This window comes from Acanthisitta chloris, unplaced genomic scaffold (assembly GCF_000695815.1).
Source record: "Acanthisitta chloris isolate BGI_N310 unplaced genomic scaffold, ASM69581v1 scaffold32734, whole genome shotgun sequence".
NCBI lineage: Eukaryota > Metazoa > Chordata > Aves > Passeriformes > Acanthisittidae > Acanthisitta > Acanthisitta chloris.
The window spans coordinates 2,415-18,971 of record NW_008670400.1 but is presented as its reverse complement, the minus strand read 5'-3'; the positions used below and the strand labels follow the sequence as shown (position 1 = coordinate 18,971).

The window sequence follows — 16,557 nt, the reverse complement described above, 5'->3', positions numbered from 1 at the left end:
AGGAATGCAAATATCTTCCTCACTAGCCACCAAGAACTTGTACACAGGGCAAGTATTTTCACACTCAGAAGCAAAAACCATGCTGTAATAAAGTTCCACTACACTGAGACTGGGTTAAGTTCAGAGTTCATCAGTGACAAGACCAGGAGTACCTTAGGTAGATCCTCCCTGACAAAAACCACCTATTATGCAAAGTACCATGAGCTCTGCATGTGCCACACACTACCAGAAAGAAATCTGAACACTGCACTGTTGGCTGGGTACCACTCTTCACATCCCTCACTCATCTTTTGAGCAGCATCACATACACAGACCCTGCTTGTACAGTACTGAGATGAGCCCAACCACAACCATGCTAAACGTAATGACAGAATTAGAGCTAAGTGCCAAGTGCTCCATAGGTAAACTGGGAGATAAACCGATTTTTTTTCGTGTTGCTAATCCCTCTACCTTTTCTAGCCCTGAAAGATCATAGGAAAACACTGAAGATGGGGCATATTTAGCACCATGAAGGGAGCCATGCTAAGGGAAAAATTAACCTCTGCAGTAGGATAGAGGTCACATGCTTTATTTAATAAAGGTACATTTAAAGGATAACAATCTTTTAACTTGAAAATTTCTAAAGTAGGGATATCACTGCACTGAATTTCGGGAACATGGTTTACTGGGCAAAAGTCAGAGAATGCAAAAAAAAGAAGTCAGAATTCAGGCAAATATGATCCATCACATAGAAAACTCCACACATACATCATGTGGGTTTTGTGCATGAGATACATGAACCAAAACACCACTATGGAGGTAAAATCTACACAGTTAATGCTACTGTTTGCAGATTTTTTTTATAATTTATACAAAGTTTAATTTGAGTGGCTCTGAAGTAGAGTCTATTAGTTCTGGATATTTTCAGAGGGTGTCTTCCATAAATGCTTCATAGAATCACCTGTCTTCAGAGCTCACCAATTTCTAAGCCTGTAAAGACTGACAGTGCTACCTAGTTCTGATATTCCTTTACCATTCTGTTCTGCTAGCAAGGGCAGATTCTCTCTCACTGCAACAGAAGAAAAAAGAACACCACACACTCTTCCAATGTTACATTACTGAGAGCAATCCCAACGGAGAGCACTAATACTCACCAGAAAATAGCATATTTACTCCTATAAGAGGCCCCAAAACAGAAGCAGCAGATTGCAAGCTCACCTACAGCAAGCCAACAGGTGACTACACTTCCAGAGCTGACAGCTATACTCGCTGCACATTATGTTTGGAAAAGCAGAATACGATGAGAAGGCAAAGATGCAAGAGGAAATGCAACTATTAGGTAAGCAAATACTAAGTTCTTTTTAAACAAATCTTTTCTACAGAACTGGAACAGGTTACATTTTCCGTGCAAAGAAATGTTTTCTCAGCCAAGAAAAATTAAGAGACAGCAGCACACGCATCATACTGGACAATGTTAATGGGAAGTGCATAAATCCACTGACATGCAAAGATGGCAAAAGGTGGCAAAGGGTTGTCTTCAAAGAAAGCATGTGCCCCAAGAGATGACTTTGAAGGCAACTTCAAGGCTCACTTTGCTGAGATCTACGCATGGGGAAAAGTTGGTACTCAACCAGCCCAAGCCCAGGGCCCAGTCCAGGTGTGCTCTGCCATGACCACTGAGTTCCAGCTGTTCTCACCTGAAGGCTTCTCGGCTAAACAATCCTCATTTAGGCAACAGCACAGTATCTGTGTAGGCACACACATTCTCTGGCTTAAAAGCTCACTTCTGAAGTGACTAAAGTCCCTGAAGACCAAAACCAACATTTGCTGGTTTTGTCTTCTGTTTGGGTTTTTTTGTTTTGTTTTGGTTGGGTTATTTTCTGTTTTTTAACTAAGAATTATGTTCATAGGTTGTTTGCAAAAATCTAATTTCACAGCTTTTATTCCCAGGAACCAGACATGGTGAGAGCCCTGACTGACAGCCACCTAGTCATTTTGTAAACAGCTGTCCTGTGGGTCTGAGTGGAAAAAAACTTAGTGAATCCCATCATACAATCTCTCTCTCCCTTCAAATAATACATACGTTAAAAGGCAGCTTTACTCTGCATTACCAGCATGATTCAGACCAAAAATCAAAAAGCAGTTAGAGACAAATGGAGCTGCATATTCAGACTAACAGTTACACAAACACTTTCTAAACTAGAATAAAACCAAATTACCTTATGAAGAAAACAAATCTATGCTGAGGCCCATAAAACACACACACAGACACACACACTGTTTTGGCATTAAAACTCTGCATAGATCAAAGATGCACTTCAGTTATCAGAGCCCCCGGTGTACAGAAGTCCTTGCAGAAATCCAGCCTCCAGCCACGCGACCAGGCGCTAGGGCACGGCACTCCTCCAGTGCCCTCTGGGCACACAGCGGCTGCCGCCCGTAACCAAGCACAAGGCTTAGGAAAATAGAAAAAAGTGAAAGATCTTAAAGTGAAAAGGTCTATGACACACTCATACACCTATATATTAGAAACTATTCAAGCTAAGACTCTAAAGATTCTTACTTTAAGTCCATTTCCGAAATGCATTTTAAGTGCAAGTTGTGCTTTTTCATGTGCTTGTGATGCCACTATCACCATTTGCCAACTGCCTTCCGGCGCCGCGCGTGCTTCCGCAGAGGAACAGCCGGTGAAGAAACACCCCGCATGCCACGCAACACAGGCAGGTAACATTTTCCATCTACTGTTCAGACCAGTATAGCAAAACCAGGGCTTACAGACACTTAGTTAATACATGAGTCATCTTTACCCATGAGCGTGGTCCTGCTGGCGTCAGACAGATGACAAGCACGGAGAAGAGTTTCCGCAACAGGGCCCAGAGCAAAACAGTTTGCAGTGAGAATAACTGGTGCTCCCACGTCACTGCCAGGGATGCCCAGAAGACAGCACCACTGTCACCAGCGCTCTCGGTACTGCTGCAGAAACGGCATGAGGGGTTTGAGCTACCAAGTCCCCCTTCACTTCAACAGGATGGATCTCCAGGCCTGAACTTCAGGATCTAAAAGGATGAAATGGAGAGCGCAAAGCACAACAGTCTCACATATTTTAACAGCATTGCAGGGGAAAAAACCCACCTTGCATTTTCAAACAATTTATTGCATAATGTCATGATATGTGACTAAATACATTTTAGGCTACAGTGAGGACAAAAATCTCTAAAACGGTTAAGTAATGGCGATATTGAGTTATGAAAAGGAAAAGAATGGCAGCACTTAAGTTAGAATCAATACAAATTAACACATCTGGGATTTTTTTGTTTTGCCGTTTCTGAAACAAATAGTCTACACTGCAAAATAGCTAAACCCTAAGTGATGGAAAATGCTGGGATTTCATATTTGCCTTCTTCCATCCAAAAGTCTCCAAGACACTTCATTGATGCACTGTTATTTGAATGCAAATTATTGCAAAGACAAGTGTCCCTGTATTTCTTGATTTGTAAAAGTCAAGAGATGTTAGGCTAAGTCCTGTCCCCTTTTTCTAGCAAACCCAGGGGGAGGGGGGGCAAACTCCTCCAGATTACTTCTGGGGCTCTATCATTATTCCACAGGTGAAATGACAACATATAGAAGAACTTCACATAAAACAGTTCCCTCATATATATTTTTTTAAACATTAAGATAGTGCAACTTTTTAAAACACATTTATCACAACACAAATTAATTCCTTGCATTCATCTAAGTTCTCAACTTTATACCTTGGCACACAGAACAGGAATTTTGTTTCATATTAAAAAAAAAAATCCACACCCTGGGAGAAAAAAAAAAGCAAACTGGCCAATTCTTCCCCCATTTATCTAGCAAAACCACCTTCTTCCTTCTGCCATTCAGTGAGTATAAAACAGGCTGTACAAGCCTCATTTCTGTGCTAAGTTAACTTTTAGAATTAAATAATTGAAATAGTTTATTAAACAAAAATAATATATCCCCCCCCTCTCCCCTGAAACACTGCTCGTAGACAAACTGAATGGAAGTTTGTATTTCTTTCAATCTGCTTTGCATGCAATTCCCCTGAAAGGAATCAGAAACAAAGAACTGGTTTGCACGTTTGGTTTTACTAAGTTGTACCACGTGAAACGTAACAACATTGTGCACCGGAGCATGGGGGTCTTCCTCCACCGCCCTGCTTCAATCTCCTGTCTTCAGTCCAAATGCACCTGGGCGAGTAACTTAGACCAGGTTTCCTGGTTTCCGGTCTTGGCCTTTGCTGGGGACTATTGTGCTCTCTGAATTGTTCTGCTGAAACTGAAGTCTGCTCCCCCTCTGCGAGGAAGGAGGCACGTTGCTGTGCTGGTGATGGAAAAAAGAGGAGCCTGGGTAATGCCCCATGACCTCGCTGTACGTCGGGGGTGGTCCTTCCATCCTTCCATTACTGCTATAGTTGGTTGCACTTATGCCCGAATTGCTGCTCGGTGGGCAGGGGCCCCCATTGTACATCGAGATGTCTATCAAGTCGCTATCAAAAATGGTTCGGTTGGGCGGTGCCCTGACGGATTCCCGGTTGAGCTCCATCTGCTGCTCTGGGTCCCGGAGCTGGAGCGTGCAGGGGCCTTGGTACGGCGGAGGCTCTTCCCCGTCAGAGAGGGAGATGGTCGGAGGAAGGTCAATCTCATGCTGCATGTAAGGGTAAGTGGGCTGGAAGCGACTGAAACGGTCCCGCTGCATAAAAGATGGGGTGGTAAACCTGTCCCTGGACCTTGGAGCATACATGATCTGAAACGGGAAGAGAGACACAGGTGACTCCGCATCTGAGCAAAGCACTGTGGCCGCTCCATATTTACAAAGAACTGGCAAAACACAGAATGCTTCTCTCTGCCACCTCTCTCAGAGACTGAACCACCAGATACTGTGCACACATGCTCCCACACGCGCGCACGTGAAGAGGTAGGAGGAACAGGAAGGATCTAACACAAAATACTTGAGAACAGCTTCACGAAGGAAGACCAAGACCCCACGCAGCTCCTTCTGACATTAAAATATTCAGAGCAAAAGAAAATCATTCTGTTTCTGAACATCGAAAATGCATTCTCTCTAGTTTTGACAATTAAGACTAGTTCTACAACAATGTCCCGATACTGAATTTCAGCTGCAGTCTGAGCCTCCCCCTCCTATTCAGAGTTAATGTAATACCCTGCATCACCAAAGAATTCAGATGGTCATTTTAGTACATATTGTAAAGGCCTGGCATATCTCTCGCCTTCACTACCAGAGTGTATCAAGTGTCCTCCTCCCCCTCAGTTCTCAGCCAGAACTCAGCCTCCAGGGAGGACCTACAAGGCTTCTGCACTGTGAATGGAAAAATTGTCCCTGGTATATCAAACCCTGGAGAAGGTCAGGCTTTGCAAAAGGAAGAGTTAAAGACACTGTGAGGTTCTGTTGTTCCTCACTTGGTCTACCCCAGACCCAGACAGACACATCAGCTTCTCACATTTAGATCTATCAAACTGCTCTTCTCTTTTCTGGAACCATGCAAGGTCTTCAGCTCCTGACCCTGACAGATGCAGAGCCAACCACCAGGAAGTTCTGCTGTTTGTCACTGGACAGCTGGACCACTCAGGGTCACTCACAAATTACTACATAGACCAGTGCTAGCTGGAAGACAGGAGACACTAGTGACAGGATATGTGTTGTAAATCCAAGAAAAATTCAGGGACAAGAACAACTTGTCTTCCAGCTTTATTTTATATTTTATTTTATTCTCTCTCCACTGAAAACTCAAACTACTGAGACACGGCATATGAGAGTGACACCTCCAACACTTACTTCTGAATGCCTACTGTGACACAGGGAGCTGCTGATGGAGATGAGGTGTCAGGTGGACATAATTTCATTCTTTAATGAAAAGATCTCAGGCATTTATGAAACGGGAGCTAAGGTAGGCTCAGATGATCACATGAACCACACTAAAAAAAAGAAATCTTTCCTTACAAAATAGATGCATGTTTTTGAAAGGAACCAAATACACATAACAGGAAAAAAAGGAAAGCGCATTGGTAAAGATAGTAAAAAATCTGTGAGTACCTCTGAAGCACCCTGGCGCGAAACCGAGCTTTCTGAAGGCCACAAGCACCCTTCCTGAAATGTGGAAGAAAACAACAAAAGAGAAAAAATTAATAGATCACATCACCATCCTGCCTCAATACCACACCTCTTACCAGCAGTCAGCTTCTAAGGATTGGCTGTCTTCACCCAGAGAGAGGTGCTAAACAAGCAACATCCCACTCCTTTCTTTCCAAAGCTGGAGCAAAGAGCAGCTCTGCTCCTGAGCAAGTCAAGCTTTGGGCCATTTGGAAGCGCCAAGATGTCACCCACAGCACCCAGCCTCACAGGCCATCAGGATGCAGCAAGCTGGTCACAGCTACGAGAGAGTGGCAACGTGAGGAAATGACAGGAGAGAGGCTTCAGCATTTGGGTGCTGAGCAGGTACCCATCACCTCCCAACCCATGACTCGGCCACGTCAGCAAGGTTGGCAGGTCTGACGAAGATGACCTGCCAGCCAGGATCCTGATTACACACCAGAAGCAAAACAGTTCACAACAAAACCTGGCGTCTGCAATCTCAGCAAAGCGACAGTCATGCTAAACCCAGGTATAATCTGGTCAAAACTGTCAGTTGCCCAATTCCCACCATAAAGAGTAGTTATGCAGCTGAGGTTTCAGCCACCAGTTCCCCCTTTTCGACCACTTCTCCAACCACCTTCTCAGGCCAAAGTAGTTTTCTCTCATGCCTTGAAATGCTGTTCTAACACCGTATCAGCACTCAGGGTAGAATAAAAGGGTGAAGAACAATACGTCAATAAGGGAAAACAACTTAAGGTGTATCATTATCTTTCTTTACAATTAATTGTTTAGAGTAGCAGTAACTCCCACAATGAATTTATTTTACTGGAAAATTTTGAAGCTGAAGAGGACACATCAGAGCAGCTATAAAGCACAGAACTTCAATCTTGGTGCACAAAGAGAAAATCAAAACATTGTATGGTCATGACTATTTTCTTGATGCTAATTCAAGTTTTACAGGCATAAGAAATTTCAGGAACTGGAAGGAAAACGCATACTGTCCCCAAATGCATTACCACGTATAGACTACTTTCAAGTCTTACTGCGCTGCTTCTTCTCACCATAGCATCTTTCAACACATTTCAGATGTAAAAATAGACCCAACTAGATGTTCATCGTGACACTCAGAGACCAAAAGCCGTCTGTGATCTTGTCAGGAGAGTCCACCACAGAGGAAAGCTGCTCTAAGAGGAATCTCCTACAGGATTCAGCTGCTAAGGGAAATGCTTTGAATAACAAAGCTGGCACACTTCTCTTCTGTAGCTTTAGAAAGCAGAGATAGAGGGAGGCTGACAATTGCAATTATTTACAACTTCCCCAAGTATCCCCCTTTGCAAAGGCCTGACAGGAAAGACAAATCTTTTGTAGGTTCATCTGTTTCAGTGCCTATATAAGGTTTGTCAATAGAAGAAATTTTGGCTGTGCAACTGCATATATATACATACTTGTACTCACCTTCCTTTCCATTCCTCCATCACCCAGACACTCATTTTGAAATATCCGAGCGTGTGTTGCACAAATAAAGACAATCAGGTTATCAGCAGCTGACCCAACAGGCTCCAAGCCTGTTGCAATTCTTAGTAAAACATATTAGTCAAAGCTAAAGTTCTCAATTAATTGCCCGTGAATTACAGGCCATACACAGCTCAACAGCAGATTCCTGAGTGATGATATGAAAAACACAATAGTGTGTAGCTTTATGCCTAGTGCAACTGTCTTGGTGCCACCTTTAATGTCTTCAGGCTCAGAAGAGAGGAAAAAAGGCAAAACCAACAACTCAATCCAGACAGAAATTAAATCTACCCCAACCACTCACACTACTTAAACTCCCTTAGAAAAAGGTGTTCCTGACGTGGAATCAGAAATGACAATTCCCATCTGAGGGCTGAACTCCCCAAAGGGAGGAGAGTAAGAAGAGTCCATGGAGGTGGTGCAGCATATGGAGAAAAACTCCTTGCATGGAGATGGAATGGAACCTGCTCGCTGAGCCCAGGCACCCAGATCAAGAATGTGTAACAACATAGTTTCTGTTACAGTATGTCCTACAGTGCACCTGTAGCTACTCCCTTTCCTATGGCTTCCTCTGAAGAGAGCAGCAGGCTGAATAAATCATTTGGCAGCAGCCAACCCCCAGCAAGATCTCTATCCCAGGAGCCAGAAGAACTCCCCAAGCAGATGGCTGGGTAACATGTGCTCAGCGTGCCCACACTTGGAAAATACCAGGCTCACACACCACGTGCAGACCAACCTCACCACATACATAGCTGGTCCAGTGCCACAGTACAGGATTCTCTCATCACCAAGTCCAGACTAACTGACCCTATGTAGGAATTTCTACCCTCCCTGAAATTGCTGTATCCACCATAGGAGACACACTACCTACCTTATCTTTCTTGAGTCTCTGTTTAGAGAAATCCTCCCTCTCCTGCACTGGTCAGATACAACCTAACCTAAGGGTTGGTGCCCACCTACTCCACTGTCTTGGGGTGATGGCAAGGGGTTGAGAGAAGAAAAAAGTGTTGCATGACTTTCCCCCCCACCCTCCAGGATGTAGATTTAAGAAATAACATGCTGGGACTGCCATGAACAATCTGGGGTGGCTTACAAAGACAGAATGTGTTATTTCTTGCTCTCTCCTTGTCCCTCTACTTACAGACCTTCATTTGACAGCTAAAATGCCTCCCTGTGCTCAGATCAGTGAAAATCACATGATAACTGACAGCATTTGTAGTTCTATTTCCTGATATTGTTTCTCTCTTTTATTATTCAAAATACCAAAGCAGAATCACTTAATGATGAAACAACTACTTTCAACTTCTTTTTTACAGTCTTCTCATCTCCCGTCTCAACCTGTGTGCAAGATACAACCAGGCAGAGGCAACGTGGCTTGGCACGATGGCTAACCTGCTGCCAGGCCTGGTGCAAGCTCTCAGCCCCAGTCCTGCACTGCCTGGCATCGTGCTGATGGGCAGTTCCCAGCTAGCACATCCAGCACTGGCATCCTGCTCAACACCCCCTCACACCACTCACCCAGGGATTTGTACAAGTAGTTCTCAGGTATGCACAAACCTGAGTAAATGCAGTTTATCCATTTTTTGATGTGGGCAGTATCTCATTTACCTGTTTCTTATAGGTTCTCAACAGCTAGCAACCTCAACTTGCTCCTGCTTAAAGAGACTAAAAGTCTTCAGGAGTGAGCTTCAATACTTCAAAGTAACAGGGAAAGAAGGATTATTCACTTATTCCCCATCTTTTCTGAATTTTTAACACTGTTAGGCTTTGGAATGAAAATCCTAACGCCTACAAATAACACCAAGCAAGACAATCTTAGGGATCCACCTATGTCTCTGCTGACCTTTGCCATTTTTGGGTTTCACAATAATTTACAGAAATTAATTTTGTGATTAGATTTTGAAAGAACAGCATCATTTAATAAATCCAGCTGAGTGATTACTTAATTATCTTATGGTAAATTACCTTATGGTGATGATTATTTAAATCAATATTTAGAGCTTCAGAGACTGCATAAGCCGAACATAATTTGCTATTTCATATTTTGCAAAGGCTTGGAGGCTCTAGAATTAAACAGTGTAGGAAGATGACTTTTTGAGGATATTTTTAAACACTGTGCTTCCCAGAGCACAGTGTCATTGAACTACCTCAGCTGAGCATCAGCACATTGACAGCCAGCAGGAAAGGCATTTACAGAAGAATTTTTAACTCAGGAGGAATTATAGGTAAAAATTTATTCTCTGTAAGAAAATTTCCCCAAACTATAATAAAGCAAAAGGATCCTGGTGCTTGTTTCAGCTCAGATACAGTTAATTTTCTTCACAGTAGCTGGTATGGGACCACGTTTCAGATTTGTGCTGAAAAAACAGTGTTGATAATTCAGCGATGTTTTTGCTATTGCTCAGCACCATTTAGAATCAAGGTCTTTCCTGCCTCTTATCCCACCTCACCAGCAAGGAGGCTGGGGGTGAACAAGGAGTTGAGAGGGGACACAGCCAGGACAGCTGACCCCAACTGACCCAAGGGACATTCCACACCATATGGCATCATGCTCTGCATATAGAGCTGGGGGAAGGAAGAGAAGACACTTTCAGAGCAATAGCACTTGTCTTCCCAAGTCACTGTTACAAGTCATGGAGTCCTGCTGTCCTGGGGATGGCTGAACACCTGCCTGCCTATGCAAAGTAGCAACTGAATTCCCTGTTTTGCTTTCCTTGCATATGTGGATTTTGCTTAAACTGTCTTTATCTCAGTAGATGAGCTCTCTCACTTTTACCCTCCCGATTCTCTCCCCTACCCTGCCGGGAGCAGGTGGCTGTGTGGTGCTTAGTTGCCAGCTGGAGTTAAACCATGGCAATCCCACATAACCCCAAACTCTTCATTTTTACTGACTGTTAAGGAGATTTTCAGGCTTTTTCCACCTTTAAGTTTCTGAAAACTAGAACTCTGCCTGGAATTATATTTCCCGAGAAACAAAACAGTCAGTTTTTCACTTCCTAAAATGCATTACAATTATTAAGAATGTCCCTCTTTTCCCCTTAACTCAATTTTTAATTATTTTTATATGTAAATGTACACACACAAATACACACTACTTTTGCAAACGAAGTGTTTCAGACAGCAGTGTAGTTTCTGCTTTTGGCCCTAGGTGGTACATTACACCACATTACAGCAGTGGCTTGCTAAAAACGCTCTGGGAAGGCACAGGGGCTCACTCTGCTCGCTGTCTCTTCCTGGGTGACAGCCCATTTCAGCTTTGAAGATGGCAACACTTTCCCTGCAAACACAAGCAAAACAAACTACTGCATTGTCCCCAGCAGAAGGACAAGTATTCCATCAGGACTGTTTGTTCCTTTAAAAGCTGCATTTCCACAAGGGCAGGAAAGGTGATGGTGTCTGGCAGAGCAGTGCATGGTACCACGGAGAAGTACTAGAGAGAATTATGGAGAGTGCCAAATCTCTCACAAATAATCTGCCTCCCTACACTTATTGCAATTATTTGTTACTTAATGCTTTAAAACATTTATTTCTCCAACTTCACAGTACTTCATCACTTCAAGTAATTTTCATTTCATTCAACTGAAGGGATTAAGTACTATTATCCTTCCTCCTTTATTTGGAGATGAAGCAAGTTGCCCAAGGTGACACACTGAGTCAGGAGCCACCCAAAGCCATCACTCCTCACTTCCAGTCCTACCTGCAGATTTCCTAGACAATCCTGCCCTTATTAAAGATATATTGACTTTACTGTGTTAGACTTCAAAGACTGGCAGCCACACACGCTGTCCCTTCTGGCAGCACTCTCTGAGGAGAGGCAAGCCCATGTCCCTCAAGGAGACAGCAGGAGAATAGTGCAAGTCCAGCCCCTGCCAACTGATGACTGTACCAACAAAAAGATTTGGCAAAGCCGGGTGGTCTACAGCACTCTCACTCTCTCCTGACTGTAGACTGGGTTCTGGTTCCCAGTGGGATTTTCTTTCTTTTGCACATGTCAGTAAGAAAATGAGAATGAGTGGCCAAGGGACACGAGCAGGGAACAGAAGGAATAATGCCAATACCAGTAGGAAATTATTTAAAAGACCAAAAGGAAAGACTAACATTTGGAATTACTGACAAATCCCCGAGCTGTCAATATTATTGAGTATTTTCTGCCACCCTCCTGGTGTTCCCCTTTCATTCTGAAGTAGCTGGTACAGGACAGAGGGGAGTATTTTTTACAGCTGTGCTCCTGGAGCTTGGCATTTGAGATGGGCATTATCCATGCAGGTTCTAATGCAAGCTGACTAACCCTAGCAGCAATGCTGCCTGCAGTGCTGGGTTGCAGGGGCTGGTCAGGGTGAGCATCTTTTGTGATGGATGCAGGGACTTTGCTGCCAGGAGTAGGCCCGGGGCAGTCCAAGTGTTCAGTACTCCATCAACATCCACTTTATAAAGTAAGACAATGCAAAGACAGAAGCCACCATGATGGGGAGAAGGAATGAATTTAGGAACATCAGAAGCTCATTAAGTACCTCCCTGTAAGTCACTTACTTAATCTATTTTCCCCTCGATGTTCCCCTGGAAATCACTGGTGATGACATTAAGAGTTAATCATTGGGAAGCAAGATTTATCTTTGTTTTGTCCCAGCAAATAGCAGACTGCCACAGCAGCAGCTCAGCTGCAGCTACCTACATTCCAGCAGGATGCTTTCGGTAACCAACAACACTGCCCACCCAATACAACATCAGTCCTCCCAAGGCACAGTCAGCAACGCTGCAACACGTATCTCCCCTGGGATATCAGACACAGACACCCTGTGCGTTGATGTGTCTTTCCAATGCTGACACATGGCCCTACCCCAAACCCTCCCAGCACTGCCAGTAGCATCAGTTGCTCCCCCACAAGAGGTTGTGTTGTCCTAGTGAAGCAGCCCTGGGCATGCTCCTGGTATACTCCACACCCTACAGCCTTCACATCCCTCTCAGGTGGAGAGGGATACCTTGGCTTGCTCCCAGCCATGAAGCCAAACGCTGCTGATAGATCAGCCAGCAGGGGGAAAGCATTCAATATTTTATCCATTGTGGTATGGACACCACCCAGTGCTGTGCATGCCTACTTCAGGCTGACACTCATGCCAACGTGGTTGTCACTCAGCATCGTTTCACCTCTCACAGTTATGACCCCAAAACTCTTATATCTGCTTATGTTAAAACATAAGCATTGAGTACTTAATAGCTTCAACTAGGAGAGGGCAGGGCTTGCCATGGAGGGTAGGCAGCATCCTCAGCAGCACTGCTGCAGAAGCATCCACTATTCCTGAGCACTCAGTGTTTGTTCTGCCCTTGGTTGTAATCTGCTTAAGGCCCTAGCACAATAACCAAGGTAACAGAAAAAGACCAAAGACCATGTAAAGACTGGAAACGAGACTCCAGAGGGGATAAAAAAGACAAAGCTGAACTAGTGGCCACACAGAACAAGCACATAGAAATGAGTTTTCAGCATGTACTTATCAAAGGACAACTTTTTTTCCTATGATTGGTCCCTTTTCTGCCTTTCAAATGTTACCAACACTTGTGATTGGAGTGATATTTCACCTTCTTTTTTAATACTCTGATTTCTGACTTGGCCTGGAAGTTGAAATTCTCATTATCCTCCTCTTTTTTAAATTTGTTTTGTTCCTGTATGTTTGTGGCTTTTGTTGCTGTTAGGGGCTTTTTTAAACATGAAGGAAATTCAACCAGAAAAAGAAACCCACAAATACCTTTTATTTCAGTACTTCTGAGGCCTGACCCATGAGTTTTACAAGTGTGAGGCTGGCAATAAAGGCAACAGAAAATTTATATGATCACTTCTATTACACTCTCTAGAAGAGCCAGAATAAGAGAGATCACCTATTCAATAGTTGGCCTTTATGGTGCCAATATCTGTGCACCAATTCAGCCACAGCTGAATTTCCTCTGTCCCCATTCGCTATTTCTCTGCCAACAGAAGGCCTGAGTCAGAATAATATTTTCTTCAGACATTAGTAGCTAATAAACATTTATATCAGTTTTCAGAGTCTCTATACCTTTAAAAAAAAGACTCCCTTAGGAGAGAATCCACTTGTGGATAGCACATGCACACAGAACAAGGCCTGCCTGGTTAAAAAAATAAATGTATTTTAAAAGTCTATAACCTAACCTGTATCTTACTGCTCACACTATGTATTATCTTGTGTGACTCACTCCACCATGGACAAAGAGAACAGACTTGCCATTTTCAACTTCTCAATACAGACCAAATACTTCAGTTTCCCCACCCTCATGCAATACACATTGCTTTTAAGGTGTGCACTGCACAACCATCTGCTATCAGAATCTCCTCCTAACACCTGAGGCAGGGAAATTCAAAGACACTTGACATCTGAACTCAGAGACCTCTGAAGCCCCATCCCCCTTCTTAAGAACGGCTTCAGCTTATCAGAAATTCAGATGATTAATAGTGATGACAAACTTATACCAGAAGGTTTTCAGAAGAATTAGTAACCAGTTTTGCCATCCAATCATCAATTTCCATGAAGTGCTCATTTGGCTATGATTATCATTACTTATAAGGGTGCCACCAAACTGAAAGTGAGTCAGTGTTTTAAAAGTTATTTAAGAGCAGTTATGGATACTGAAGTGGCTCCCAAGTCCCTGCTGCCAAACTGCACGTTCTTCTTCATAAGAAGGTGATGTTTCCTCCCCTGTGTCCAAGAGGGGAAAAAAAAAAAAAAACAAAAACCCAGAAAAACCCACCAGTAGCTCAAATAACAGACAATACTAATGAACCATACGAAGGAAATAATGGGTTACTTCATGCACTTGACAGCTTACTGCCACTTTAAAAGATTTGTGAAGATGAAAATGCATTTCATTTATCTCAAAACTATTTCATTTTAAGCATTTGTAGCAATTATAGCTAACATTTCTTAGACAGAAGTGTGGTTCTTGAATTACAGTGTCCATTTCAAAGCAACATTCAAATTAATCTAGTCAATTTTTCCAGCCCTGAAGTCCACAAGGTTAAGGTTTGACAAGTTCCAGTGTCATCTGTAGTCAAATTAGAGCTAAGCATTCCCATGCTACCAAAGTTACAGAGGAGGCAGCAATCTCCCCTTGAGGAGGCAGCTCCTTTCCTCCCCCTAAGCCTCCAGGGTAAGAGCTATTCACCCCAGCAAAAGGGTGCAGGTGATGTGTGAAGACAAAGCTTTGAGAACCCTGCACTGTCACATTTTACAGCTGGCCTTCAGGAGCAACCTGCCAATTGCCAACATTGCCAGGGATGCAGCTCTACAGCAGTCATTCAGGTCCAGCCCCGGCTGTGGCATCCCTGCCTCCTCCCCTGCCAGTCTTCCCTCTCCTGCCTGGGCACTCCCCTCACTGATCTGGCCAAAAATCTAACTGTCAAAACAAAACAAAAACAAAAAAACAACCCAAAAGACCCAGACAGTTAATGTTTAGCCAGATCACTCCCCTGAGGTGCCTCACCATGACCTTGCCAGCTCCCTAAGGAGCAGAGAGGGAGGCAACAGGACTGGGATGGATAAAGAGGCAAAACTGTGGACTTAGAACTGGTGCAAACCATTATGGGACCACATCTCTCAATTACAATCAGGTTTTCTTGGCAGTAAAATGAAGCTATGAATCCAATGCTGCCACCAGGAATTCAATGCATCAAAAGGCTACCCTCACAAATGGCCCCTTGGCCAGCACAGTCAGCAAAGAGGCCAAGGGCACCACTCTGGGGACACTGAAAAGCACATCAGAAGAAAGGACCACCCTGCAACACCACAGGACACTGCTTGGTGGGAAGTGTCCCAAAGTCAGGGACACCCTGTGGTTAACTCTCACAAGGGAGCAGAGCATCCCACCCAGCAAACTCCTGTCTCACAAGACAAGTTAGGTGCCCATTTACTGTTGGCTAACAAGTCTTATGCCTTTGGATCTGTAACAACACATCTTAAGCACTCCAGGTGCTTGGAGGGATCCTTCTCCTAGTATCTTCCTACTATTTGAGTGAAACAAACATCTTATCCTGGGCCCATACTGGGACAGTTTTTGATTCAGCAAACAGCTACTGCAGCTTCATGAAACAGTAACAGGGATAAAACTCCAGGATATCAGTAAATACATGTAAAAATCACAACAATGTGTATTTCAAATCTTTGTACCCCGGGTGATCCCCATTCATTCCCCTTCCACTTCCCTTTCAAATTACACAACAGCAAACAGGATGTCACATCTGAGCCTCCAAACGTGGAACGAAAATCGGGTACATAAAGCATAGCAGAGTCTAAAAATAATCAGAGAGTACACCTTAAATTTATGTTCTGATTTCGTTTTCTACTGACAAATACAACCTCAGCAAAAGACCTAATTATAGGGAGTATTAAAAGTGCTATCAAAAGTTTGCCCAACTTTCTGTACCAGAGCTCCTCAGGAGGCTTTGTTGGCAGACTGTACAGCACAAGGAAAAGGAACTTGGTGCAAGGGGCTCATACTCACTGTCTGCAAAGTTTCCTCCTGTCTTCTGCTTTGGCTCTGTCGGTTGATAAAGGAGCGCGTTGACAGTTTGTAATGGTTCAACAAGCAGATGATCACTACCACCATAACAGTTATAACCACGATTATAATGATGATTTGAACAAACTCCAGTTCAGCTAAAACAAAAAGAGAGGAGAACATGTCATTAATACAGGGAATGTTAACTATCAAAGCAATAATCTGATAAAACCCTCAGTATTTCATTAAGATCGATGAATCGTAAGATACTACAGCTGTCCGTTATGCAAAGTTTTGTGAAGAAAACTGTTGTATGAAAATTATTTTTGTCAGAGCAAAACAATCAGTATGAGCGGCTACAGGTCAAAACTACAAAGTTTCTTGGTGATCCTTCTCTGCAGCCTTCACAGGTAATAAACTCTTCAGCATAAACACCACACTCAAGCCTTT

General features: G+C 43.5%; 1 protein-coding gene across 2 annotated transcripts; it reads right to left on the bottom strand.

Annotated features, from left to right (window-relative positions):
• Window positions 1-4,069: 4,069 nt before the first annotated feature.
• Window positions 4,070-16,272, bottom strand: LDLRAD4 (low density lipoprotein receptor class A domain containing 4). Of its 2 annotated transcripts, XM_009073668.1 has the most exons (3): window positions 16,111-16,272; window positions 6,055-6,108; window positions 4,070-4,746 (listed from the first exon to the last, which is right to left on the bottom strand). In XM_009073668.1, exons 1-3 carry the CDS (start codon window positions 16,213-16,215, stop codon window positions 4,204-4,206), a joined length of 702 nt encoding a protein of 233 aa, XP_009071916.1. In that variant the 5' UTR covers window positions 16,216-16,272; the 3' UTR covers window positions 4,070-4,203. The 2 variants fall into 2 exon arrangements, with proteins under 2 accessions (XP_009071916.1, XP_009071917.1); XM_009073669.1 differs by lacking the exon at window positions 6,055-6,108 and having other exon boundaries at window positions 16,111-16,257.
• Window positions 16,273-16,557: the final 285 nt, after the last annotated feature.

What these genes read in the sequence shown, in the direction of transcription:
- LDLRAD4 (XM_009073668.1), bottom strand. Translation starts at nt 16,215, where the DNA reads ATGGTGGTAGTGATCATCTGCTTGTTGAACCATTACAAACTGTCAACG. An exon ending in AGGAGGAAACTTTGCAGACA is followed by an intron (nt 6,109 to 16,110) that starts GTGAGTATGAGC and finishes TCCACATTTCAG; the next exon opens with GAAGGGTGCTTGTGGCCTTC. An exon ending in CGCGCCAGGGTGCTTCAGAG is followed by an intron (nt 4,747 to 6,054) that starts GTACTCACAGAT and finishes TTCCCGTTTCAG; the next exon opens with ATCATGTATGCTCCAAGGTC.